This window comes from Haplochromis burtoni, unplaced genomic scaffold, assembly GCF_018398535.1.
Source record: "Haplochromis burtoni strain Fernald_Lab_line unplaced genomic scaffold, NCSU_Asbu1 Contig_72, whole genome shotgun sequence".
NCBI lineage: Eukaryota > Metazoa > Chordata > Actinopteri > Cichliformes > Cichlidae > Haplochromis > Haplochromis burtoni.
The window spans coordinates 1,001,477-1,025,978 of record NW_024582433.1 but is presented as its reverse complement, the minus strand read 5'-3'; the positions used below and the strand labels follow the sequence as shown (position 1 = coordinate 1,025,978).

Below are 24,502 nucleotides of genomic sequence, written 5' to 3'. Positions count from 1 at the left end.
CCCCCTGTCATCTCTTATCCTTCACATTCTGAAAATTCTCCATGTACCTTTGCTACATCTCAGTTTTAACCTGTGAAATAATTTACCAGTCTTTGTTTATGTTTAAACAGTTCAGATGCCACGGTTAACTGCATGAGCAGGAGAGGAGCGAGGCTGGAATTGGGTTTTATGCTGTCCTAGCTTAAAAATAAATAAATTCAGTCACATTCATTCACAAACAACACAAACAAGTTAGTAAAAACCCCCAAAAACAAATATAAACAATCGGATGACCTAATTTATTTTCATTGTAAGTATGCAACCACCCCCTCCCTCACCGCAACAGACACAGTAACACATTCTTTATCCTCATTATTGTGTGGAGAGTAATACTAATGTGAAAGTAGGGGAAAGGATCAGCTTTGAATTTTTTGCACATATATATTCTTTGTTTTTTGAGCTATTAGAAAAAAAAGGTTAAAAAAAACTGATCATATATGTAAAACTGCAACTGGGAGGAAGTCTGCATCCCAGATGTGGGATGTGGGATCATTTCAGGCGAATTAGCTGCTTAAATTAAATCACTGTATTTTAATTTGTTTATATCGGCTCTTTAAAGTTTAGCTGCTGGGAGTTTTCGGTACTTTTTCCCTTCATACTTATTTCATCCAATAATTTGCTGTCGATTTTTCTCATTTCTGCGCGGGCGAGCACAAAAAAGTGAATGAAGTGAAAAATTTCAAATCGTATTTTAGTCTAAGCTGTGATTGTATTTGTTTTTGACCGAGATGAGTGTTGAAGATTTAGCAGCTAGACCACATGACTGTGGAAGCAGGAAGTTCAGAGCTGTTGTTCAGATGATAATTACAGCAGTATTCCTGTAGCTTTGGAGTCTATTTACCAGGAAAATACGGGAGAAGTACTTGAGTTTATTTATTTATTTCTTTTTTTGTATGCAGGAAAAACTCAAAGGTTCATGCAACTGTTTCTAAGCCGCTGTATTTTCATACTTATTTTAGAGCCAAATTATTATATTTTACTACACGGTACAGTATTGCACTGGAGAAAAATAATGGCTGACTTGCAAATGACTCTGAAACAACTGTTTGTAGTGAAAATTGACAACAAAAGCGATTAAAGCTTAATCGCTTAAACTTCAGCAGTCAGTCATGAATTTTGACTACTTTATGTTCATGTTCCCGTCTCTATTTATTTTCATGAACTAGCTAAAAGTCTATACAATGGCTCATTGGTTGACTAAATGCACTGTGAGCCATAAAATTATTAATTTAACACAAGACAATGATACTGATAGTATCATTTCCAGAATTAAGTGATCATCAGTGGTCATCAGAGGGCTTGTTAATCATTTGGATTATTGAGAGGTTTGTATTTTCTCCTTTTGAAACGTTTTCCACGTGCGTGTTCAGCCTCCCTATGGACAAAATGCAGAGAACATGCGATGCGCAATAACCCAGATTTCTTATATTACCAGGTGAGAAACCACAGAGAGCATGCGAGAGAGTTCAAGAAGGAGGAGAGAAAAAAACATACAGATCAATAGAGAGGATGGTGATACATCAGAGCAACAACCTGAAACCAGACCTCTTCCTTCTGTTTTTAATTAGATCATAGATATGAAGTAAAAGCCTGTATTGGCTCACATTGAAGTTTTTTTAGCCACTTGGTAATGATTGGATTGAGTGTTTGCAGAGATTCTGTAAAAAAAAAAAACACCCAAAACAATCAATCAATCTTTGTGCTTTTTTTTGTCTACATCACACCTTTTCATTTGAGGATTGTTTGAACACAAAGACTGTGATAGCAACACTAGCTAAGGCCACTCACCAGGGGCCGCTGAATAATACATCAAACTTACCACATGTGCCCCTATGTTACTTTTAATAGTGGTGTTGTACATGCAGCAGCATACGTCTGAGTCTGTTATGCGTTATGCATGGTAGGTGGCTTGGTTAGATTTGTTTGCCGTAATTTCAGCAATTCAGCAGTGAGAGGACTTTCGGAGCGTGTGTGTACACGCTCCTAACAAGAGCTCACAGGAGTGCAAACATCCTCCACAGTGGCCTGTGTGCACCAGAGGAATGTGTACACTCGTGCAACTGTGTGGGAAAGGTTAGACTGTGAGAAGGAACAGGGTAACCGTTAGTTTAACTCTCAGTTTTGCTGGTAACAGACAAAACAGTATGAGTGCAGATTAAGCAGATTAATCCCTCTAGATTTCAGAGAATCTTAAGAAAAATACTGATATGTGTGTTTCGTGCATGTAACTACAGTTGATTATATCTAAACGTAGTTATCACATCATGGGCTTTGGGAGTGCATCTAACAGTGGAAACAGGAGCCTTGTGTGCCTTGCGCATTGTGATTGTAATGCTTAATGCTTTGTATCTCCTTTAATCTAATCTTGCTTTATCTTTGTGTCTCCTGGGTTAGACATGAGAGCAGCCCAACAACCGAGATAAACATTATTATTTTGTGTGCATGTGATTATATGCACAGATGTGTGTGTGTGTGTCTGTGTCAAGTCCATGATGCATGTCAGACATTAACCAGCTTCCCTGCTGGCTGGCTGGCTGGTACTGTTGTGATCGGGTAAAAAGACACACGTTGTCACACGAGCCAAAACACAATCCCTTCAAACACGCGTGCAGCATTTAGACCGTATGTTGTCGTTGTTGCATTAGCTGTGCTTGCATTTAATGCCACTTTCTGCATGCATAAGGCATTTGCTTGTTTGCACATACATAATACATTCGCTTCAACTACATTTATACCGTTACCTCTTATTGTGGGCACATAACATGCGCATGAAACCGCACAAACAGTGTGCGGTATGTCTCTTTGTGTTGTCTGACTCTACATTTCCTGATTGATTTCACCATAAAAGTATGCTCAGTAGCCACCCATTAAAACTCTGATCTCATCGATATGTGTGCAGCAATTGCAGAGTGTGGCGCTGAATTATTCACTTCTTCCTCTTTCTCTCACACACTTGTTTTGCTCTCACTCCTCATTTTAACTCCATCTTTCTTTTCCTTGTCTTCCTAATTTCCTCTCCATCCTTCCGTCCCCCACCCCCCCTTTTGTCTCAATTTTACCCATGCACGGCTTTAATTCGCTCTCTCCATCTTCTTCTCCTTCTGTCTTCCCTTTTCTTCCCCCTCACGCTCCCGCTTCTTTCTTCTCATCCCACTCTCAGCCTTCCCTTTCTCACTCTCTCTGTCTCCTCTCTCTATCTCTCCTCCTGTACTGTCAGCCCTTAGGCAAGTCTCAACCATCACTCCTCTTCATTTATTAATACCTGTACTCATACAGCCCAGCACAGAGAGCTGCCTCGCATCTCTGTCTCCCATTCTCTTGCACACACATGCCTGCCGACTGCACAAATGCCCCAGAGGATGCAAGGAGCCCAGTGCGTCCACACACACTCACAGTCGCTTACTGTGCAGGAAAATGCCCTTTGTAAAAGGACAGGGAGCATCAATCTCCCAGCTGCGTCAGCCCTACAGCTTGATGCTCTTTCTGTAGTTCTGCTTTTCCCTGACTTGCATATGATCGCATATTTATTGCCGTTGCGAGAGTTCCTTTGTTGCAATTGTTGCGCACTAGTTATTGGCTTCATTGATTGCTTTATCGGTCGGCATGTTTTGCACAAGCAAATATTTCCTCGTCTCCCTGCAACGTTTTCACTTTTTTCGAGTGCACTTACTCGGCTGCCCCATTGTGAACAAGTCGGTATCAGTGCACAGTAAATTGAGCTGAGATATCAGAAGGATCCAGCCCTTAATTATGCTGGATCAATGTCTGAGTTACAGACGGATAGTTAAAGAGAGATATTTCTCTACAGTGATTCCCTGCGATTAGGTCTCGGCTGTCTATAAGAGTCCTTACGGGAGTCATATTTTTGTGTATATATAAATAATGATATAAAATAAATTACAAGCATAAGAGGGCAATAAACAGCCTTCAACAGCCTTATTTTATTTGTGCAGGACTGTGTACAGTTAACCAATCAAGAGTCAATCAGCCAATCAGACAGTTGATGGACCATAAAATATTTAAATAAATAAATAAATAAAAACTTACTAATCCAACCAAGTGCTGAAACTATGTGAAAGAGTGAACACATTCAGAATCAAAGCATGTAAGAGTGGAGACACTAAAGATCCCTCAGTGATAATTGTAGTTGTTTGCGTATGTGCATGAGCGGTATTCATGACTTGCAGCTGTTTGCCTGAACTTCCCCATGCAGCTATATATAGCTCTTCATATGGTGGGATGATGCAGTGAGGACAAGGTTGGAGGACAGTGACATTGAAATCATTTTGAGTCATGTCTTGCAGAGATGTGAATTGCAGAGATGATGAACTGTGTGTGTCTGTCTGTCTGTGCGTGTGTGAGGGAGACAGTGGGGCAGCGCCTGTAGGTGTGGAGGCGACATGCGCCTGTGCGCCCGTTTGTCGCAGCCCAGTGCATGCATATGCATGTACTTCAGCTCTGCTCTTCTCCTGTGATTGTGCAGACCTGTGTTCAAACCACCTGCTGTTAGGAGGGTATGCGTGTTTTTTTCTCCAGGAGCATCAGGAATGTTTATGAAGCGGGAAAAAAAATTGGCCTGCTCTGTCTTAGGGTGCATTCAGCGCCATCTGGAGGCCGTCTCCCTAGACTGCGTTTTAAGCTCTGCCCAAATGAGTGACTGTGGAGCTGGCCATTTTATTGAATTTGATGATCCATTACGACTCAAATGGAGGTCAAGCTCCCTCGGGGCAGAAGGGATATTGCATAGGCAGCAGGGTAATCGCAAGAAGATTACAGTACCTGCTGACTTTATTGTCAGTCTGATATCTATAAACCAAGGTAGCAAGGAAGTTTAAAGATTAAAAATATACATCAGTGAAGCTGTCGAGGTACTTGTGATGATGTCCAGCCCGCCCACTGGTACATAGATTGTAATAAGGCCCCAGCAATTATCCTCTGTGATTAAAAAAAGAAGAAAAATATGATGAACTATGCCCAGGCTGTGTAATAAAGAGAGCGCTGCATAATGTAAACATGTAGTCACCACAATCACTCATAAGCAAATGAGGATTTATACCTGCAATAAGGAGCATATCTGGTAACTGATGAAGATGATCAATGAAGGTGGAGCTCAGCGAAGCTTTTACCAAGATCCATTCTGAGGCTGCTCTCTAAATTGCTATTTGCAGAAATGCTCTCATTTGTTATTCTGTGGCCTAAAAGGCAACTTCATGTTTTACTTTTTAAACATTTTTTCTACAAGATCCAATCTTTGGGTTTATTCAGTCTCAAGTAACGTAATGATGTAATTGAATTTAAAATGAATTGTGTTACACTGAAAATTTTACATGGAATTAAAATGGACAGCGTGAACTGCGTTGTTATTTGTTCAGGCTGTGTACCTTTACTCGCTCCCATGTCTCTGTGGTCAGCACACTTCACACACACGTACTCACATTCAGTGAGCGCGCCGCCACATTTCTACGCTGTTTACGCTCATCCCTGATTCCATCATCTGAATCTTCACTGTCGTCTCTCCTCAGCGAACACCTGTCGTGTTCCTTCTCCTTCTTCCTCCACGGAGAGAGCAACGTGTGCACAAGTGTGGAGATTGCCCAGCACCAGCCTGCGTACCACATCACAGAACACCACATCCGTCTCGCGCAGACCTCCGTCACACCAGTACAGGGTAACACCACAAACCCGATGTTTTGTTTTGTTTTCTTCTAGTGCTTATGCATGTAAAACAAAGCAATCCTCATGTTCGATATATATCCAACAGAGGTGTGATTATTATTATGTAAAAATGGAAGTCTCTTAATTTCCTTAATGGAAAATGAGATGACAGTGGCTGTCAAGTCAGCAACAGGTAGAGAGGAAGCATTTGAATCTTGAACGCTTTTGCTTTCACTTTCAAGAAACCACAGTTAAGTGAAATAAAAGTGATCACTGCTGGTAGCCCATAGAGTTATTTCTGAATAAACAATTGTGCCCATGCTGTTTATAATAATGAAACATCACTCAGACCAGCAGTGTGGTTCAGTCATGTGTTTTTAGTATTACCGCACAGCTGTAATAACAAAGACACATGACTGCTTATTGCTTGGATGAATGAGCAAAATCTGTTGTGATGCACAAATAATAGTTATTTTTGGTCTTGTGAGTGTGACACTATTTTGTGCATTGTACAAATCCTTATGTAATTAGAATAGAATAGATTAGCCCTTTCTTGTCAGTGGTCCAACTGTGCTGGAATAAAATATAAACATATATATCCTATATACAAAAACAAAAAAGGCACACAATAGAAGAAAGAATTGGTCTGAATAGAGTGGCCTGAGTGATGGGGGCTACTCAGACCATGGCTTTGTTAACAGTGTTTGTTAACAGTCCAAATGGCCCAGTGGAAGGGTTGGGGCGTTAGGGTTAGGGTCTGGAGGTGTGGGACCTGATTGCCCTGAGGGCAGCAGGTCAAACAGGTGGTGAGTGGGGTTCATGCTGTCACCTGTGATGGCCCTGGTTTTCCTGAGAGAAGAGGATCTGGCGAGGGCCTCCAGGGGTGACAGAGGGCAGCCAGTGATCTTTTTGGGCTGTGTTAATCACTGTATGAGCACCCTTCATTGTTGTAGCCCCTGTGTACCAAAACACCCAGGCAGCAGGAGTGCACGCTCTCCACTGAGGAGTGGTAGAAGACCAGCAGCAGCTTCTGGTCAGGCTTATTCTTCCTCAGGACACTGAAGAAGTGCAGCTACTGCTGGGCCTTCTTCAGCAGAGATGTGGGTGCCCAGAAACCTGAAGGTGGAGACAGATTCCTGTTCTCCCTTTATAATCAGATTGGAGTGGACCTGTCTGTGCCTCCTGAAGTCAATTATGAGTTCTTTGTTTTTAAGGACGTTCAGCTTCGGACTAATTGAGGCCGGCTGGTTAGGATGCTGTAGTCCACAAAGAGCATCCTCATGTAGCTCTTCCTGTTCTCCAGATGGCTCAGCTCTCTGTGAAGGGTGATGGTGATGCCATCCTCCATGGACCGATTTGCTCTGTAAGCAAACTGGTGGGGGTTGAGGACAGGGGGTAGACAGTCTCTGATGTGCTGAGACATTATCTGCTCTAAACACTTCATGACTACAGACGTGAAGGCTATAGGTCTGTAGTCATTGAGGCTGTCTATACTAGTTCTCTGGGGATAGGAATGATAGTGGAGGCCTTCAGACAGGTGGGAACAGTGGCACCAGTCGGGGAGAGGTAAAATAGCCTAGTGAGGATCCCGTTGGTTACAAAGTATTTTACATACTGTACTTTCAGATTGCTTCGTTAAAAGTAATATCTTATATTTTAGGTGCTTCTTCTTGTGGGTTATATGTGTAAAAAGTCCAATTCTACCAGTGGTAGAAGTTTAAATAGCACAAACCAAGAGTAAGTATTTCAGCATTGCGGTTATCACTAAAGGTTTGCTGTGCAAAGAAAATAAAAATCAATGCAGAAAAAAATAATAAAATGGTTCAGAGCTACTGATGTGTGAACTTTGTTTCTTTCTCTACATTATTAATTTATCTATGCAGTGATCCTGAGTCCATACGGTCTGAGCGGCACTCTTACAGGTCAGGCCTATAAGATGAGTGATCCAGCAGTGCGGAAGCTGATGGAGGAGTGGAGCTACTTCTACCCCATGGTACTTCAGCAGAAAGAGGGAGGTGGAGAGAAGGAAAAAGAGGAAACAAGCCAGGCCTACGATCGCAACAGTCACGTGGCGGTGGAGGTCGTTGTAGGTATGGAAAAGCAATGGTGGTGAAAAAGACATTGGATTTAAAATGGTATGCAATTCAGTTCAGTACAGTTTTATTCATATAACACCAAATCACAACAACACTAACCTCAAGGTGCTTTTTATTGTAAGGCTAAGATGCTACAATAATATAGAGAAAACCCCCCAAATTAGATGACCCCCTGTGAGCAAGCACTTGGCAACAGTGGGAAGGAAAAACTCCCTTTTAACAGGAAGAAACCTCCAGCAGAACCAGGCTTAAGGAGGGGCAGCCATCTGCTCTGACTGTCTAGGGGGTGAGGTGAGGGAGACAGGCCTGCTGAAGGTGTGGAAGAGAGCCAAAAAATAATAATAACTAATGATTAAATGCAGAGTGGTGTATAAACAGATAGAGAGTCAAAGAGGTGAGTGAAGAAGAAACACTGAGTGCATTATGGGAACCCCCAGCACCCTGGGCCTATTGTAGCATAACTAAGGGAGGATTCAGGGTCACCTAATCAATGCAAAAAAAAAGAAGGAAAAAAACTTTTGCTGTGCAGTCAGTCTGCAATGAAACTCATATCCTGCATAAAATATTACCAAAAAGCAGTACTTAGTAAAGAGGACTGCAGTTCTTTCAGATGAGAAGGAACTAGAACAAACACCAAGAGATCAGCATCACGTTAATTACCCTCTGTCCTCATGTAGACTCCCAGGCAGTTTGAGCTGAGGTATTAGTGGATGAGGTGCTTATACTGCAATGATCCTTACAGTCAGTTATCAAAGAGCAGAAGTCAGGAAGTGACTGGAAGGCAGGGGAGGAGAGAGCAGGACTGACAGAAAGGAAGAATAGTGAAGTGAAGTTGAGGTAGAAAACCCCGGGGAGTTACTCTAACAGTTACTCTAATCAGTCTGATTCCACAGCTTTGGTTTGACCTGATTACAATTAAAACTGCTTTGCATCTAAAGAGGAAAGCCAGAAATAATACTGAAGGAGTGAGTACAAACGGATTTTAGATTTGATTGTGTTTTCATGACCGGTGAGTACGAAAGTGGGTAATTACATTAACAGAAAAGCACCAGACATTATACAGCCTCTTTATTTATGTAAGGTTAATTATTAGCAATATCTAGAAATGGTGCCCATTTAAAAAATTAAGCCAGCGTTTAAATGTATCCTATAACAGCAGATCCTCTTTTCTTGTATTCTCAGGTGGAGTAAGAATGACCTACCCATCTGCTTTCGTGCTAATTGCCCAAGGAGACCTACCAGTGGAGCAGCCTCCACCTGTTCCCACAGCTCAGGGCCTCAACAAAGAGCTGAACCACTGCAGCGTGCCACTGACGCCACCAACATCACCAGAGCAGCCATGCTCCGGTAACAGGGACACAGACATGCCGCAGCGTTGTACACACATGCTGAAATGTTAAAACTACACAGTTTTACATTGACGGTGTTTTTTCTTTTTTTTTCAGCGGACAGCGGCTTTGTAACCTCGGCCTCGAGTGTGCCCACACCAGACAGCAGCATGAGTATCACCAGCATCAGCCCAAAGCATTCTGGGAAGAAGCTGACTTGTCAGGTGGTCCATCAGGCCTGGAGGGAGTGCTATCTCAACCAGCCTCAACATGTGTAAGTAAATCTGGAGTTTACTCCCTGACTTTGGCCGGATTATAATTGAAGTGCAGTGATGCAGCTGAGCTGGCGCCCTCATGGATCTGTTCGTTCCCCGCAGACCGAATCAGTCAACTGAAGTAACGCCTCGAAAGGAAGTGCCAAATGGAGTTACCACGTGGGATTTCAACGATCTGGGAGCGAGAGCACCCTGCAGCTGCTCTAGGTACTCCAGAATTGCACCCAAGCTGTTCCAAATGTGTTAGATTCAGGTGTTCTTGTTTTCATGCTGATGCGTTTAAAAAACAGACTTTTCAGGTATATAATTTAGTTGGAAGTATTTTCATAGAATTTTAAGTAGATTGCTATTTATTTTTGTTTCAGGTTAAAGCAGCAGAAGTCGAATCTGACCACTGCGTCCACTGCCAACTCCCAAACTAGTGCCAACCCCACTCAGTCTTCTGGCCCATCATTATACACTCCCTCCCTGCCCAAACACAAGACCAGTGACAAGACAGAAAAGGGTGACAAACAGTCCAAGAGGCCAGCTGTTATTCCTTTCCACCATCGTCTGTCTGTCACACAGGAGAGTCCTCTGGAACAGGACTCTCCAGGAGGGCCCCAGCTCGGTGGCCTCGTGGCGCTGGATCCACCCATAGAGTCCCTGGCCACTCTGCCAACCTGCAAGTATTCCAAGCCCCACTCCAATGGCAGAAAAGCCCCCGAGTCCCTTCTCCATTCACCAGTATCTCCACTTCCACCCACTCTTAGCCCGCATCCCCGGGTACAAGACCCAGAGGCTATGGATGGGCCTGTGGATATGCCCGCCTGTCAAGATGGCGCTTCAGGATTGGGGGTGATTACTAGCGAGACAGCTGTGTATGCAGCTCTGCTGAGGCAGAGGGAGAGTGGTGCTGGCTGGTGGAGAGGCTTCAGGACTCCCAGGACTGATAAGACTGACTTTAGACCCTCTGAACTCCCCATTGATAAACTAGAGGAAGTGACAACAGACACAACCATCGAGGGAGCTTCGCTTAAAAGGTAGGAGAGTTGCACCAGTGTTGGGGAAATAATATTTGGAAGTATACTGAAAATACTGGGAATTTAGTGCATTTTTATTGTACATGAGAACGCAGAAGAATAACCTTGTTTTTTTGTCTCCTTTAGACTATACGCACAGGCGCACAAGAGATTTAAACTCTCAGAGGAGAGAGTGAGGCAACACATCCAAACTTTGGGCCTGTTCCAGCAGCCAGGTGTGGAGGCACTTCGGGATAATGGGGACGATCCCTATGACTTTAAGGAAGGAGACATTGAGTACACTTTCTCCACTTCCAAGAGATTAAAGGGTCAAGGGCGAGAACCCAGCAAGAAGGCCAAGGTAGGACAACACACAGTTTGAAAATACAAATACAAACAAAAAAAACTGGATTCAGGGAAAATGTAACGTGGTTAAAATCAATATTTATCTATTAATTATGGATTGCATGACCACTTGTATGCAAGGAGGTCTCATAGTAGCTTTGTTGTTTAATTTAGTTTTACAGTTGCCATCAATCGTGCTGTAACAGGTAATTGTTTAGAGTAAAAAATAAAATAAATAAAGCTATCAATCTTATCTGTCCAGTCACCCAACCAGCAGACATAGTTATCAACCAGGTCACGGCTTTCAAAGGTACAGCCCAGCGGTTAAAATCAGGCCATCCATTCCACTTTGCAAAATGTGACTACTGCAAAGACGTAAAGTATAAATGTAGATTTTCCTCTGGTTTTCAAGCTTAAAAACTGATCACATCATGAAAGTCCAAACTGAGGCTCCAGAGATCTGAATCATCGTCATTTTTACAGCCTTCGTACCGATAGACTTCACTGCTGACCTGCCATGCTACACCGAAATAAGTAATAGACCCACCATAAAAAAAAACAACAGAATGAATTAATAGAGAATTGGCTATTTTATTCAGTATGGGTCTACAGTGAAAAAAGGGCATTTCCTTTGAATTGAAAGAAAAAATTTTAATTAAATATTTTTTAAATTAGGACTAGACATGAAGTAAGTTCAGTTTACAGATGTATATCTTTAACTGTAACTCTCTGACCCTGCTGATTTGCTACAATAACATGTCTGTATAATTTATTAAGGCTGGTCAAATTAGAAACACTAATGTGTACCAGTTTTAGAAAACTAGTTCATGAAATCCAAACATTTCCAGAATGAACTTCTGAAACACTTCCTAACACTAAAAAAAGGTATATAGGTTATAGTCTTTATACGTTATTAGAAGTCTACTCTACTTAAGTTCAAATTTAAATATATGCAGCTCATGTAGTAAAATGAGTTTAACAACCGTGAGCCAGAGGGTGAACATAACAGAGCATTTTGCAGCTAAAGACTTGGATAAGCCACTAGTAGGGTGGACAAGTCAAAAAAAGCTAAATGGAGAGTGAACAGTAAACTTTAACCCATCATTTTGTCTGAGCTATACCAAAGTAGGTTCTATTCAATTCAATCCAATAAAGTTTTATTCATATAGCACCAAATCACAGCAACAGTTGCCTCAAGGTACTTTAAATTATAAGACAAAGACTCTACAATAATACAGAGAAAACCGCACTTGGTGACAGTGGGAAGAATAAACTCCCTTTTAACAGGAAGAAACTGCCAATTAATACTGAAAATGCTAAAATGCTAATACTTTGTGTTCTTTGCTACAGAATGCGGCATTTTATTAGGATGAGGCATTTTGTAGCACAAAGCGTACATTATAATAATGAAGTGAGGCACTCGACATATTTTATTGAATCTGTGCTGAACATAACCTGCGAATGTTCTCATTTTATTTGAATCCCTCCACTAGGGAGAAGAAATCACCAGCAATGGAGCGTTAACTGATGGAAAAGATGCTATGTCCATTTTTAACTCTGCTCCAAAATCAGGTGGGGGTCCTAATCACAGACATAAACATAATTTACATGTTCTACAAAACAGCGATTCATGTCACACATGAGTAGTTTTGTTCAGTCTAACGATGTTTTGTGTTGTTTTAGACGAATCAGGCCAGGACGACGGAGCTGCTAAAACCAATCCCTCTCTGACCAGAGAAATAGATCTAGTGGTCAACATCTCTGATCTAGACAACATACTTGATGAAGACGATGAAGACCCGGGGGTAAAATATAATGTTCTATCTATATTCTTGTAACAATGTTAACAGTGGTAAGACACTATGTAATTTTCGATTTTGATTTAAATTGAAACAAACAAACAACAAACAAAACTCCAAACATCATATTAGAAAAGAAATAGTTTTTTAGTTAACGATTTAAGAATTTTAAAGAAGAAATTTTTTAGTCACATAACTTACCCTGTAATACTTTTTAGACTGTTTACCCAAACCAGCACTCAACTAAGGTACCGGCGTCAACAGAAGATCGTCCTATTGGAAAAGAAGGAAGAGTTGCAGTACCTTATCCATCAAGTGAGTCACTTTGATGAGTATCTAGTTTTAAAATCTCAAAAGCTCCCTCAGTTTGGTGTTTATTATTCTTAATTCCGCTCACCATCTATTTACCTCCCCCTGCTCTCTGTGTCTCCTTGTCCATCTCTTTTTCTTTTCAGCAGTAGCAGATCTCCAGCGGATGTTTCCCACCCCGCCTTCTCTAGAGCAGCACCCAGCCTTCTCTCCCATCATGACCTATCGGGACACCCCTAGTCAAGAGCCCCCTGCGCCCACTGGACCAGCTGACCACCTTCCTACAGCAGCCTCCACCCAGCTGACTGAACACAGGATGGAGGTGGAGGATGACATTGGTAGTCCCAGGCAGGAGGATATCAAGGTGAGGAGAAGCGGTAGTTAAGATTGTTAGATCTGACACTCTGAATTGATCCCTAGTATGAAAACATGTCATTAGCTTTTTGCAGCAAGCATCTATTTAGAAAAGTGCACAGATGGATGGAAATAAGATAAATTGTCCATTTTACTTGTTATTATTTAAATGTCTGACTTGGCTGACTTGGTGCTAGCTCATATCACACTGGAAGTGTTTCACTAATACCTTTTAATGTTAGAGAGCTGTACTGACTGCAGGTTCGGTGAGCAGGGAATGCTAATCATATGCATTATGAATGCATTTGCTCCTTACTGAGTGCATCTTCTTAACAACACAAGCAAGTTACGCCAAGCAAATCATATTGTTAGAGCAGCTTTGATATGAGAAGGAAGACTGAAATACATAAATATTAGATTTGAGTGAATATGACTTCATGATGAGTTGACATACATAGTGATCTAAAGCAGATAAGGGTTGTCATAATCCTGCTTCTTATGACATGTTATTGAATGTTTAAACGTGTGAATAATTCAAGGAGAACATCTGCTTTTAACAGTTTCTTAGAATCCTAATGCAGTCCCTAATGCAAACAGAAGATCACTGAGGAATATCTTGCTAACATATCAGTTATGCAGCTAAAGCTGAGAAAATGTCACTGTTCTGTTTGCTCTAAAAAACATATTAATATGAACATGGGTAGTTTCCCCAAGCCATCCTGTTGCTTTAAATAGTCAACAGAGTACCACAGACAGGGGATGTTTGCTAAAAAACACAGTTCTCTGCTCTTTCAAGAAATTATTTATGTTTTTCAAGAAAATTAGCAAATAGATTTATGACTGTAGACTTTGGCCTCCTGTGACCCTGAACTGGATAAGCAGAACTGAACTGGATGGAGGCATTAATTTTGTGGAATCACTGGTTTATTAATTTCAGTGATTTTCAGGAGGTATTTATAATTTGAAAATCTGTGATTAGTAGATAAGCAACAATTCTGAAACTCAAGGCAGGGACTGCTAATGATGCTGGGGACAGACATTCAATAATGTGGCCACTGAATTGTTTTTTCCAAAAATCTGGAAAAATACTGTCTTAGTTGATTTATTTGCAAGCCTGATTTCTAAATAGCCCTTTTAATTGCGCCTACAGTAGAAAGAAGCTTTTCCTCAACTTCTGCTCTTTAACCACTTATTCAGCGTATTGAAACATGTCTTTATACTTGTAAATAACAAACATTTATTCCTCTCTTTGTCCAGCCGCTGATAGGCTCCTCCATGTTTGCTCCACTAGCCTGCCTACCCAGCCAGAATCTTCCACCACTCAAGATTCCTGAACAGTGTTATTACCGTCCTTCCTGGTCCTTGTTGCCCAAGATGGAACATTTCCCCACGGTCATGCATCCCCAGAATTCTGCTTTCACCAAGGATGGATACATGTCAGTAATCAGTTATCACATTAGAGAGTAAAACGACTTTCATCTTGTGCTTCTCTTGTAATTATAAATCACTGTTTAAAATAGTTTAAAGCTTCTGAAATTAAGCTGTCAACAGAATGCAAAGACACAACTGTTTTGACTTTAAGTGTAGAACATCTGTTTACTGTGTTGGAGAGAATTAGGGCCCAGCTTTACTTTCATGTAGTTTTAGCTTGTACCTGTCACTGTAACCTTTAATTACCCAGGTTGGTCATTAATAACACATTCTTATTTGCAATGATGGCCGGGGGGTGGGGATGGGGGAGCCTGGGGAAAATGGGTAGTTTAAAGAAAAGCACACATCCAAAACATCTCAACACTGGTGAAACGCTGCCCCCTGGCGGCAAGGATTTTAATCTACCAAGGATAATTAATGAGTTCATTTTAAAGGTTTTTTTAAGCATGCAGTTCCTGATAGGATGGCTTGTGGGCACTCTTTAGCCTCACTGGAAAGACTGTAGTGCTCTAAGCACGATATCACTTAGTTTTGAGGATTTCCTTTTGTGTTTGGAACAAACTGCACAACCTTTAAGAGATGCTTCCAGACAGTAACACTAATCTTGTTTGTCTCACTATTTGTTTTTTCGATTCTTTTTCCAGAAATATTCCCAGTGTTCCCCTCGCTGACCAGGACTATGTGCAGATGAGTGGAGCTACTGCCTCTACCAGTACCACTACTGGCATCCTCCCATCTCCTGCCACCCCACGCTTCTCTGTGCCCACCCCAAGAACTCCACGTACACCACGGGGTATTAACACTGCAAGCTCTGGACAGGGTTCAGTAAAGCAGGATGGTACTGAGCTTAGCTCACCAGTTTCCACCCCTTCGACAAGCCTGCCTCTCAGCTCTGTAGAGCCCCTAGCTCGGCCGGGCCCGTCTCTGCCTGAGGCCCACAGCCTGTACACAATCCTCCTCCTCTCAGACTCTGTCCTCAGTGTCTTCAAGGATCGCAACTTTGACAGCTGCTGTATTTGTGCCTGCAACCAGAATGTCAAAGGAGCAGATGTGGGGGTTTATATCCCAGATTCCACTGGTGAAGATCAGTATCGCTGCATGTGTGGCTTCAGCGCCATCGTGAACAGGCGACTGGCCCTCGGAACAGGCCTCTTCCTGGAGGACGAGCTCGACATTTTTGGTCGAACCTCCGAAGTAGGGCGAGCAGCTGAGAGGAGGTTAGCACTTTCCAGACGGGACCCGACTATGGGAGACTCCAAGGCCAAGCGGCCGCAGGATGCAGCGCCTGCCTCTCCTGCGGTCATGGTCCTTTTACAGGAACAGTGCTCCCACCCAATTTCTTCTCTGGCTTCACTTCATTTCCCCCTGAGCTGCTCCTGCCACGGCCGCAAAGGGGCACTGCTCCAGAGCTGGATGTCTGAAAAGCAGTGGGCAGATGGGAGTGATGCCTGTATGGCCTGCTACAATGCTTTGGAGCAGGGACTTCAGTATGTGGATAACCCCACAGGAGGGAAAGTAGATCTATCCGTTGTCAGAAGTACTGCTCTCCACTCCTGGCCTCACACTAATGGTAAGAATTGTAATCTGGCTTCTAAAGAGTGGACTCATATGATAAATAATTATGATAAATCCCTTAAATTAAGATATTTATTATGCATGCTGGGCTGCTTTTATATGTAAGCTATGATGTATTTTGTATTTCTTTATGTATTTCTTTGTTTCTTTGGTGTTCAGAATCTTGTTAACGCCTGTGCATCTGTACACTTTCTGTGTGTGTATGTGTGTGTGTCTCGAAAGTGGTGGATATGAGCATGTTGTCGTCACAGGATATGGTGCGTATGCTGCTGTCTTTGCAGCCTTTCCTGCAGGATGCCATCCAGAAAAAGAGAACAGGACGGACCTGGGAAAACATCCAGCATGTTCAGGGTCCGCTCACCTGGCAGCAGTTTCATAAGATGGCTGGGAGAGGTTCTTATGGTGAGTCAGTGCATTCTTTGTGTTTACGTGAACAGCTAGCGCTTTGTATTGAATTTCACCTGTATATTTTGTGCCATAATATATATCTTAAAGATGTCATAATGTTTTCCTTTCTTAGGTTCAGAGGAGTCTCCGGAGCCCCTGCCCATTCCTACAGTGCTGCTGGGTTATGACCGGGAGCGGGACTTCTTGGCACTGTCCCCGCTGGCGTTGCCTTTCTGGGAGAAGTTGTTGCTGGAACCTTACGGTGGGCAACGAGATGTTGCTTATATGGTGGTTTGTCCCAACAGCCCCTCGCTTTTGTCTGCTGCCCGATCCTTCTTTCTGGAGCTTAGTGCAGTTTATGAGGTAGGAGATTGAACTCCAAGTCTGATTTCAACTCATTTGTACATACTTTGAGACTTTCATGTCCTTTTCCCAACTCCTATTCCAGACATGCCGTCTTGGGAAGCACCGTCCGCTGGCCAAGGTGTCCAGAGATGGCATCGTGCGCGTGGGAGAAGATGTGGAGAAAGAAAAGCTGGAGGAGCTGGATGTGGATCAGTGGTTGACTGGACCCTGGGTTGGACAGCAGCACACTGACAACCTCAACAAACTCAAACTTTATGCTTATGCTTGCAAGCAGCAGCTTGGTGAGAATCACTGAACAGAGTAAACTAACTGGATCGCATTAGCTCTGTTTTTGAATCTGTATATTTCTTTATCTTAGGTGAATAAAGATGGGCATGTGTTCTTTTTATCGCTTTCAGGCCCCCAGCTCTCTGCCCTGCCATTGGACAGCAGTCTTCTGTTACCTCCCAAAGCCCAGCCGCCTGTGAACAACACATCCTCAGCTCAGCCTTCTTCTTCCACTCAAGAAGGAGAACAAACTACAGGTGGTGCCAGTTCAGTAAATGCTTCAGCCCCAACTGGAGCAACCGCAGGCCAGACAGAAGAGATCCAAGGAGGAGCCAGTGACTCCAAAGGACCTCCTAGTTCCACCCCACCAGCCAACACACCAGCAGAAAACCCTGAACTGTAAGATTAAGAATGATTTTAACATCTCAGCTGTTCTTCCAGCTTATTTACACTGAAGCTTGTTTCCTCTGCTCTTTTTTCAGCTCTTCCGAGCAGTCTAGAATAGGCATCCCCACTGTGGCTGACTCAGTGGACAGCCATGCCAACCCACCAGCTATCGTTATTTACATAGTGGACGCTTTCCTGAGCTCAAGCGGAGCGAGAAACGATGGAGGGGAGGAGGAAGAAGGTGACGAGGTAGAGTCAAGTAGCATTTGGCTGCTAGGGCTTCTCCGCTGCTACACAGAGATGCTGCAGACACTGCCTGAAACAACAAGACCCGCACTGGTGCTACAGGTAAGAAAATAATTGCGAGGCAGGAAGCAGAATTCACTTTTGATCGCCATCCTCAACATTTCTTTGCGTCATTTATATTTTAGGTGGTGCCGTGCCAGTATCTCCTCCAGCCAGCTAGCGGAGAGAGCCATTTGTACCTGCAACACCTGCGCTCCCTGGCCTTCTCTTGTTACTCTCAGTGCAGGCGTCTACTACCCCAGCAAACACATATCAAGTCCTTGACTGGTTTTGGCCCAGTTTCCACTGTCAGTTCGGTACTTAAGAGTCCAGAGGTAAGCATGACAGTTCAATGATATGTTTGGTTTCAGTAACTGTAGTATATATCATAACTTCCCTTTTTAATAAAATCCTAATTGTTTAATGTAGCACCCCAGCCCACTGCAGCTGTACACTCCACCATTTGTGCTCGGTCCAAGCCGTCCCAAGCAGCCAGAACCAGGAGAAATATGGGCAGAGCTGCCTCCCAAATACAACGTGCTCTTTGTAGGATACTGCCTGTCACATGACCAGCGTTGGCTGCTTGTTTCCTGCACTGACCAGCAAGGAGAGCTCTTAGAGACTTGTATCATCAACATTGATGTGCCGAACAGGTGAGAAACGGTTTCAGTGAAAGGCCTGTCCTGTCATAGCGTTTGGTGTGACATGGCGGTTTCTAGCTTTTTTCATGATTTCTTCTCACTTCAGAGCCCGCCGTCCTAAGGCGTCAGCTAGGAAGATGGGACTACAGAAGCTGTGGGAGTGGTGCATTGGCATCATTCAGATGACATCGCTGCCATGGAGGATTGTTATTGGTCGATTAGGCCGACTAGGCCACGGGGAGCTTAAAGGTGAGTGACACAACTCATTTTCAGTTCTTTCTGATAGGTTTTAAGCAGAGGAAGTGTGCAGTAGAATAGTTTTTTCTTGCAAAATAGCAGTAAAAAGTCTTGAGGGTTAATTTAGGGTATAACTGACCTTTACTCTTCATACTGCACATCTATCAATATTACAGTGCTGAAAAAATGAAATTGATCATTAGAAAACACATCAGATCTCAATGAGAGAAAATATCTATTTGTAATATCTATAATGATACGGACTGGGCAATGTGTTAGGAATGAAAAGATGTTCAAGGCCTCCACAATCCAGACCTGGACCAGGACATCACTGAGCTCTGGTCATGCTGAATGATGTTGTAGTCAGCCCAATGTTTCACATCTGTCACATGTGCTCAGGGTAAACCTGCTCTCTCTGGAAAGCACAGGGTGCCAGTGGTGTACCTGCCAGTTCTGGTACTCTATGGGAAATGCCAATCATGCCCCACGGGGAAGTGAGCACGGGCCCACTAGAGAACGTCAGGCCCTCAGGCCATCCTCAGGAAGTCTGTTTCTGATTGTTTGATCAGAGGCGTTCATATCAATGGTCTGCTGGAGGTCATTCTGTAGGGCTCTGGCTCTGGCACTGCTAATCCTGTTCCTCCTTGCACAAATTAGTAGATACCAGTACTGCTGATGGGTAAAGGACCTTCTACGACCCTGTCCAAATCTTCTAGAGTAACTTCCTTTCTCCCGGAATCTCCTCCATGCTCCTGGGACTATGTTGGGAGACACAACTGGAGAAGTTAGCGTACCTATGCGAAGTCTGTAGGGTCCACGCATCACCTCATGCCACCAGTTGTGACACTGACCCTAGCCTAATGCTAAAATAGTGAAAAAAATAGAAAAGATGAGGCTCCAAAAAGGCCTTCTCCTGTAAAACCATTCCTGTTTTAGGGATTGTCTCATTGTTGCCCCTCTAGTGCGCCTGTTCTTAACTTCATTAACAGCAAATCAGCTGAAACTGATCAACAACCCCCTCTGCTACTTAACCACATAAGTATCCCAGAAGTTTAACTAATGCGATGCTATACTCTGAATGAAAAGTGTTTAATTTTTTGAGCTCCATATAATCCACTGAAAGGACACTGGGACTCACTGGACTTGCTCAGTTTCTGGCTTTAAGCAAAGACAACTGGGCCATTCAGTCAGCACAGACTTCTCTGACGAACTCTTCAATTATTCTTTTATTGTAATTTAATTTTCTGACCTTTTGAATGGAGAGTTTCGTGTTACCCACCTGTACTGATTACAGATGTAGTCATAGACTGGTGCACAAACACACGCGCACACATAGACACACGTTTTATAATGGAAAGACATTTCATAACTTGCTCTCTCTTAAAACCTTGGCTTTTCTTGCTACATCTCTATATCCCCTACTTTATCTCTCTTACTAGACTGGAGTTCACTCCTTGGGGAGCACTCCCTCCACTCAATAGGACGCCAGCTGAGGGAGGCGTGCCGCATGTGTGGGATCTCAGCTGCTGACTCTCCAACAATCCTCAGCGCCTGCCTGGTCGCCTTGGAGCCACAGGGCTCCTTCGTGGTCATGCCTGGTAAGTAGCTCACCCACTTTAGCAGTTAGCATAATAAATTATGAGTTTAGCTGTCATGTTTATGGCTGTGGCACTAATAATAGCGCATACTTGAGCGTTCAGACGTCACAACAGTCAGAGTAACAGATTAATAACAGAAATTTTTTTGCACCAGTGTGCAAATAAGAAAAAGTGTACATAAACAAATGTTTGTATTCAGCTATAATAAATAATTAAGCATGTGCTGACCACTTTAGTTTAATAGCTAATAAATACAGTTTTCCCCTCACCTTTTGTGTGTTTCTGTTTATGCGGATCTAGATGCGGTTACCATGGGCTCTGTGTTTGGTCGCAGCACTGCTTTGAACTTGCAGACCTCGCAGCTAAACACACCTCAGGATGCTTCCTGTACACACATTCTAGTCTTCCCAACTTCTTCAACTACCCAGCTGGCGTCCAGCTCCTACCAGACAGAAGACAATAATGGTAACGCCACCCAGGATAGCAGTTATGCTAAAGTAATAAGATTATTTAGTAGTAGACCTTGAACAGTTGGATAAATACGATGGTGCTTTTTTGTACCAACAGGTGGCGTCCTTGTGCTTTGAAAGTCACATTGAAAATAGTTTTCAGATATGTGCTGCTGTGTGCTTTGAGTAGGCTTTTAATGACCACAGATAGTTGCTGTTGTTGATGAGTAAAGCATGCATTTACTTTACTTTTTCTCCTCAGATGACATGTTTGATCTTCCCTTTCCTGATGAACTGGAGAATGACATTGGCATTGGCATAATGCTGAACCTCCACTCTTCACCCAACACCTCTCCCGTGCCCTCGCCTGGGTCTCCATCTGGGATGGGAATGGGATCCCATTTCCAGCACACCAGGGTGAGTCAGGGTTCAGTGGAAAGAGGGTGCACAGGCTTGAAACAAGTGGCACCCTGTAACAAAAGAAAAAGAGCGACTGTCGTATATTTTAAAATGTAAATGAGCTATGTTTACACATAACCGTTTTATTTCGGTTGAAAAATGAAGAGTTGCCTGTCATAAAATGCTAACGTACGCATTTCTGTTTAAGGAAGACAGCCCACAGCTGTCAGTGCACATGCTCAGAAATATAGCCTGTTGACAGATGAATAAATTGTACAGGTCATGACCCCAGATTGCAATGAAGGTAATATTTATTTGCTGGCATTCTCTCTGTCTGCAGAGCCAGGGAGAGCGCTTGCTGTCAAGGGACAATCCCCCGGAGGAGCTAAAGCAGCAGCCGCTGGCTCTGGGCTACTACGTCTCCACTGCACAGGCGAACGGACTTCCTCACTGGTTCTGGGCCTCTTGCCCGCAGGCTGAGAAACAGTGTCCGCTTTTCCTCAAGGTACCCACAACAATGCAAGTGTGGCTGAGAATGAATGTAAAGCTTTCAGGATTGGAGACAGAGCGAGAAACTCAGAGAGACACAAACCTCAAATTTATTGATTTGTTTATAGATCTGTTTATAAAATCTTCAGGTAAACTTCGAAAGCAGTCAAGCTTCAGTACTTTAAACTGCTTTGTGTTTCTTGCCCGCAGGCCTCTCTCCACCACCATATCTCCATAACACAGTCAGATGAGAACGTGTCAGAGAAGACTAAGAGGGCCCCACACCCCTTGGATTCAAAGACCACTTCTGACGTGCTCAGGTAACTTCATTATGTGCATTAAATGCTAATGAAATTGACAAGCGTGCTAAATGTATGTGTTTCATATTAGCACCAACAATTCAGATGAAGGAAGCTGCATAAAGCCTGAAAATATGAAGCCTTCTTCTTATAGTTCTTGAAAAGTGTATAATTATCACCTTGATAATTATGCAGATGTTTGCATATTTTTGTCAGTGTGAAGAATGAGTTCAGAATTAGATGTGATCTCATAGAAAAAGCAGCAGTTACCTTTTTTCCTCTTCAACAGTTTTCACCTAGTGCCTTGATAAAACTGTGTATATTTTCCACTCATAGGTTTGTGCTGGAGCAGTACAATGCCCTCTCTTGGCTGACGTGTACCCCTGCCACTCAAGATCGCCAATCCTGCCTGCCCGTCCACCTGGCCATACTAGTCCAGATGTACAATGCCATCCTAAACATGCTTTAGCTTTTGTGAGACTTCCAGGACAGCAGTCAAGGGCCGAGGGTTAGCTTAATTTCTCCTGTGCCTACACCTCTTTCCGACCACCAGAGGGCACCAGAGCTCCTCTGTTCTATTAGGTAGACATGGATTGATGGCAATTAAAGGACAGGACAAGCCAGACAATCCCATTCCTGGAATGTAACGAATAAAAGAAGAGCGAAATGTTTTCAACAGCAACGTCACTCAGCTGCGACGCAGTGGAAAGCCAGTGCAGGGTGTACCTTCAGAAATGGGTCTGTGAACATTTCGGGGAACACGGACAGATCCATCCCAACTATGCCTATCCAAGAAAAAAACTAAAAACAAACCATTATATCCCACATGGGCAGCATCTCTTTGTGTGTTTTGAAGCATCTGTGGACGACATTTACAGAGAAGCTCCGTACGGTTCTTTTTTAAACACCCTCAACTGTCAAAAGGGACTTCTGTGCAGGGTCACATGACTCCACATGGCGTGTTTTACAACCAGCAGAGTGACGTGAGATCACAAGCGCGTGTCTTTGTTACATCAAAGGTGTTTTTACATTTTTTGTATAGAACTGAGCTCCTTGTGTCTCTCGGTTGCTGGTTGGTTACAGAAACTTTTACCTTCACTCTGAGAGGAACAACTCCCACTCGCTCCAGAAGGGGGGACTATTTGATAATGGCACTTTTTTCCCCCTCGTACCTTCCAAAGTGTTGTAGATATGAACACGATGGAAAATATTTGTACAGTTGAGTAACATGTGTTGTTTATAATGTATGGCATACATTTACAAAGAATCGAGACTTATTTTTAATATTTAAAACGAGAAAATGAGAAACTTAAACAAGGCCTTTTTGTTCCCATTCGACCATTAATCGTCTTGGGATCTGAAATAAAAATTTGTCATTTTAATGCAGTTGTAAAGACGCCATATTTATACAAATTATATCATGTCATAGAATTTGATATATATATATATATATACATATATATATATATATATCTATATATATGTGTGTACATACATAAATATATATTACCTCTTTCAAGCAGGCACTTAATGTTACTGGGGATGGGCACAGTCTGAGCATTTATTAAAGATGCATTTTAGTTTCTTTTTGTTTTCTACAGATGCTGAACATTTTAACTTTTATTTAAGTTAAATTAAATTCACGCAGGAGATACGCTATGAACTGTATATTTATAAAGTGTTCCTATTCTCCTAACAAAAACTTGAAATAGGCAATAAAAAACCACGGTATTGCGAGATTATGAAACATTTCCGAATGATGCTTTACTTTATTGGCTCTCCTAAATGATGTCAAGAAAACCATTAGAAAGGCCCGTCTCTCTCCAGCTTCCCTTAGTCTGCTCTTTGTTAGATTCCTAGCATGTTTGTATATACACTTTTCAGATGTGTTTTTTGGAGTTTCTTAAAGTTGTACATTTAATGCTGGTTGGTTTACTTTCACTTAATTCATATCAAAGTATTTTTTTCCCTTTGAGCTTTTTTTTTTTTTTTGATATACAGTATACAGTGCAAAACTCATTTAATTACAGCCAAGAGGTTAAATTGCCAAGTAAGTATACACAAATGTACAAAGGCAAGTTTGCAGAAATTTGTTACATCTGTCATCACTTTGAATATCAAACAGATCCACTTTGGTGGGAGAGATCTGTTACTTTTACACTCTTTTTTTTAGTAAATTATTAAAACTCTTGCAAATGAAGTTGTGTTCAGTGTCCTTTAATACCGAATAATGCAAACTATTGACTTTTTGTCATGTTTTTAAACATTATTCCATACTATTCACACATTCTTGGGTTATCCAGTTTATGGTTAAATGTAAACAAGTCCTGCATCTAAGTAAAGTTGTGTTGTTTCACGTTATGCTACTGTTTTTTATTCTACTGGTGATATTTAGCGAGGCTTTTCACTAGGCACACCCTTTTTTCTTCAGAACTACCTTCATTCTTTGTGGACTAGATTCAACAAGGTGCTGGAAATATTTCTCAGAGAT

At 42.5% G+C, this 24,502-nt stretch overlaps 1 protein-coding gene across 3 annotated transcripts in view; it reads left to right on the top strand.

Annotated features, from left to right (window-relative positions):
* The window catches only part of LOC102298028 (mediator complex subunit 13L), an 84,026-nt gene extending 59,815 nt beyond the window's left edge, over nucleotides 1-24,211 (top strand). For 2 of the 3 annotated variants that reach the window (XM_042221688.1, XM_005930063.3), the window contains 27 exons: nucleotides 5,562-5,707; nucleotides 7,578-7,784; nucleotides 8,973-9,137; nucleotides 9,236-9,392; nucleotides 9,496-9,600; nucleotides 9,759-10,415; nucleotides 10,542-10,755; nucleotides 12,233-12,311; nucleotides 12,423-12,544; nucleotides 12,757-12,853; nucleotides 12,994-13,211; nucleotides 14,459-14,637; nucleotides 15,277-16,202; nucleotides 16,430-16,609; nucleotides 16,728-16,957; nucleotides 17,043-17,241; nucleotides 17,359-17,626; nucleotides 17,710-17,962; nucleotides 18,046-18,234; nucleotides 18,329-18,552; nucleotides 18,647-18,789; nucleotides 20,217-20,375; nucleotides 20,676-20,840; nucleotides 21,087-21,241; nucleotides 21,564-21,728; nucleotides 21,923-22,032; nucleotides 22,348-24,211. In XM_042221688.1, the coding sequence (XP_042077622.1) occupies nucleotides 5,562-5,707; nucleotides 7,578-7,784; nucleotides 8,973-9,137; nucleotides 9,236-9,392; nucleotides 9,496-9,600; nucleotides 9,759-10,415; nucleotides 10,542-10,755; nucleotides 12,233-12,311; nucleotides 12,423-12,544; nucleotides 12,757-12,853; nucleotides 12,994-13,211; nucleotides 14,459-14,637; nucleotides 15,277-16,202; nucleotides 16,430-16,609; nucleotides 16,728-16,957; nucleotides 17,043-17,241; nucleotides 17,359-17,626; nucleotides 17,710-17,962; nucleotides 18,046-18,234; nucleotides 18,329-18,552; nucleotides 18,647-18,789; nucleotides 20,217-20,375; nucleotides 20,676-20,840; nucleotides 21,087-21,241; nucleotides 21,564-21,728; nucleotides 21,923-22,032; nucleotides 22,348-22,480 (5,845 nt within the window). In that variant the 3' untranslated portion in view covers nucleotides 22,481-24,211. The remainder of the gene's footprint in view (nucleotides 1-5,561; nucleotides 5,708-7,577; nucleotides 7,785-8,972; nucleotides 9,138-9,235; nucleotides 9,393-9,495; nucleotides 9,601-9,758; nucleotides 10,416-10,541; nucleotides 10,756-12,232; nucleotides 12,312-12,422; nucleotides 12,545-12,756; nucleotides 12,854-12,993; nucleotides 13,212-14,458; nucleotides 14,638-15,276; nucleotides 16,203-16,429; nucleotides 16,610-16,727; nucleotides 16,958-17,042; nucleotides 17,242-17,358; nucleotides 17,627-17,709; nucleotides 17,963-18,045; nucleotides 18,235-18,328; nucleotides 18,553-18,646; nucleotides 18,790-20,216; nucleotides 20,376-20,675; nucleotides 20,841-21,086; nucleotides 21,242-21,563; nucleotides 21,729-21,922; nucleotides 22,033-22,347) is intronic. The other variant, XM_005930064.3, reaches the window with a different exon arrangement.
* Nucleotides 24,212-24,502: the final 291 nt, after the last annotated feature.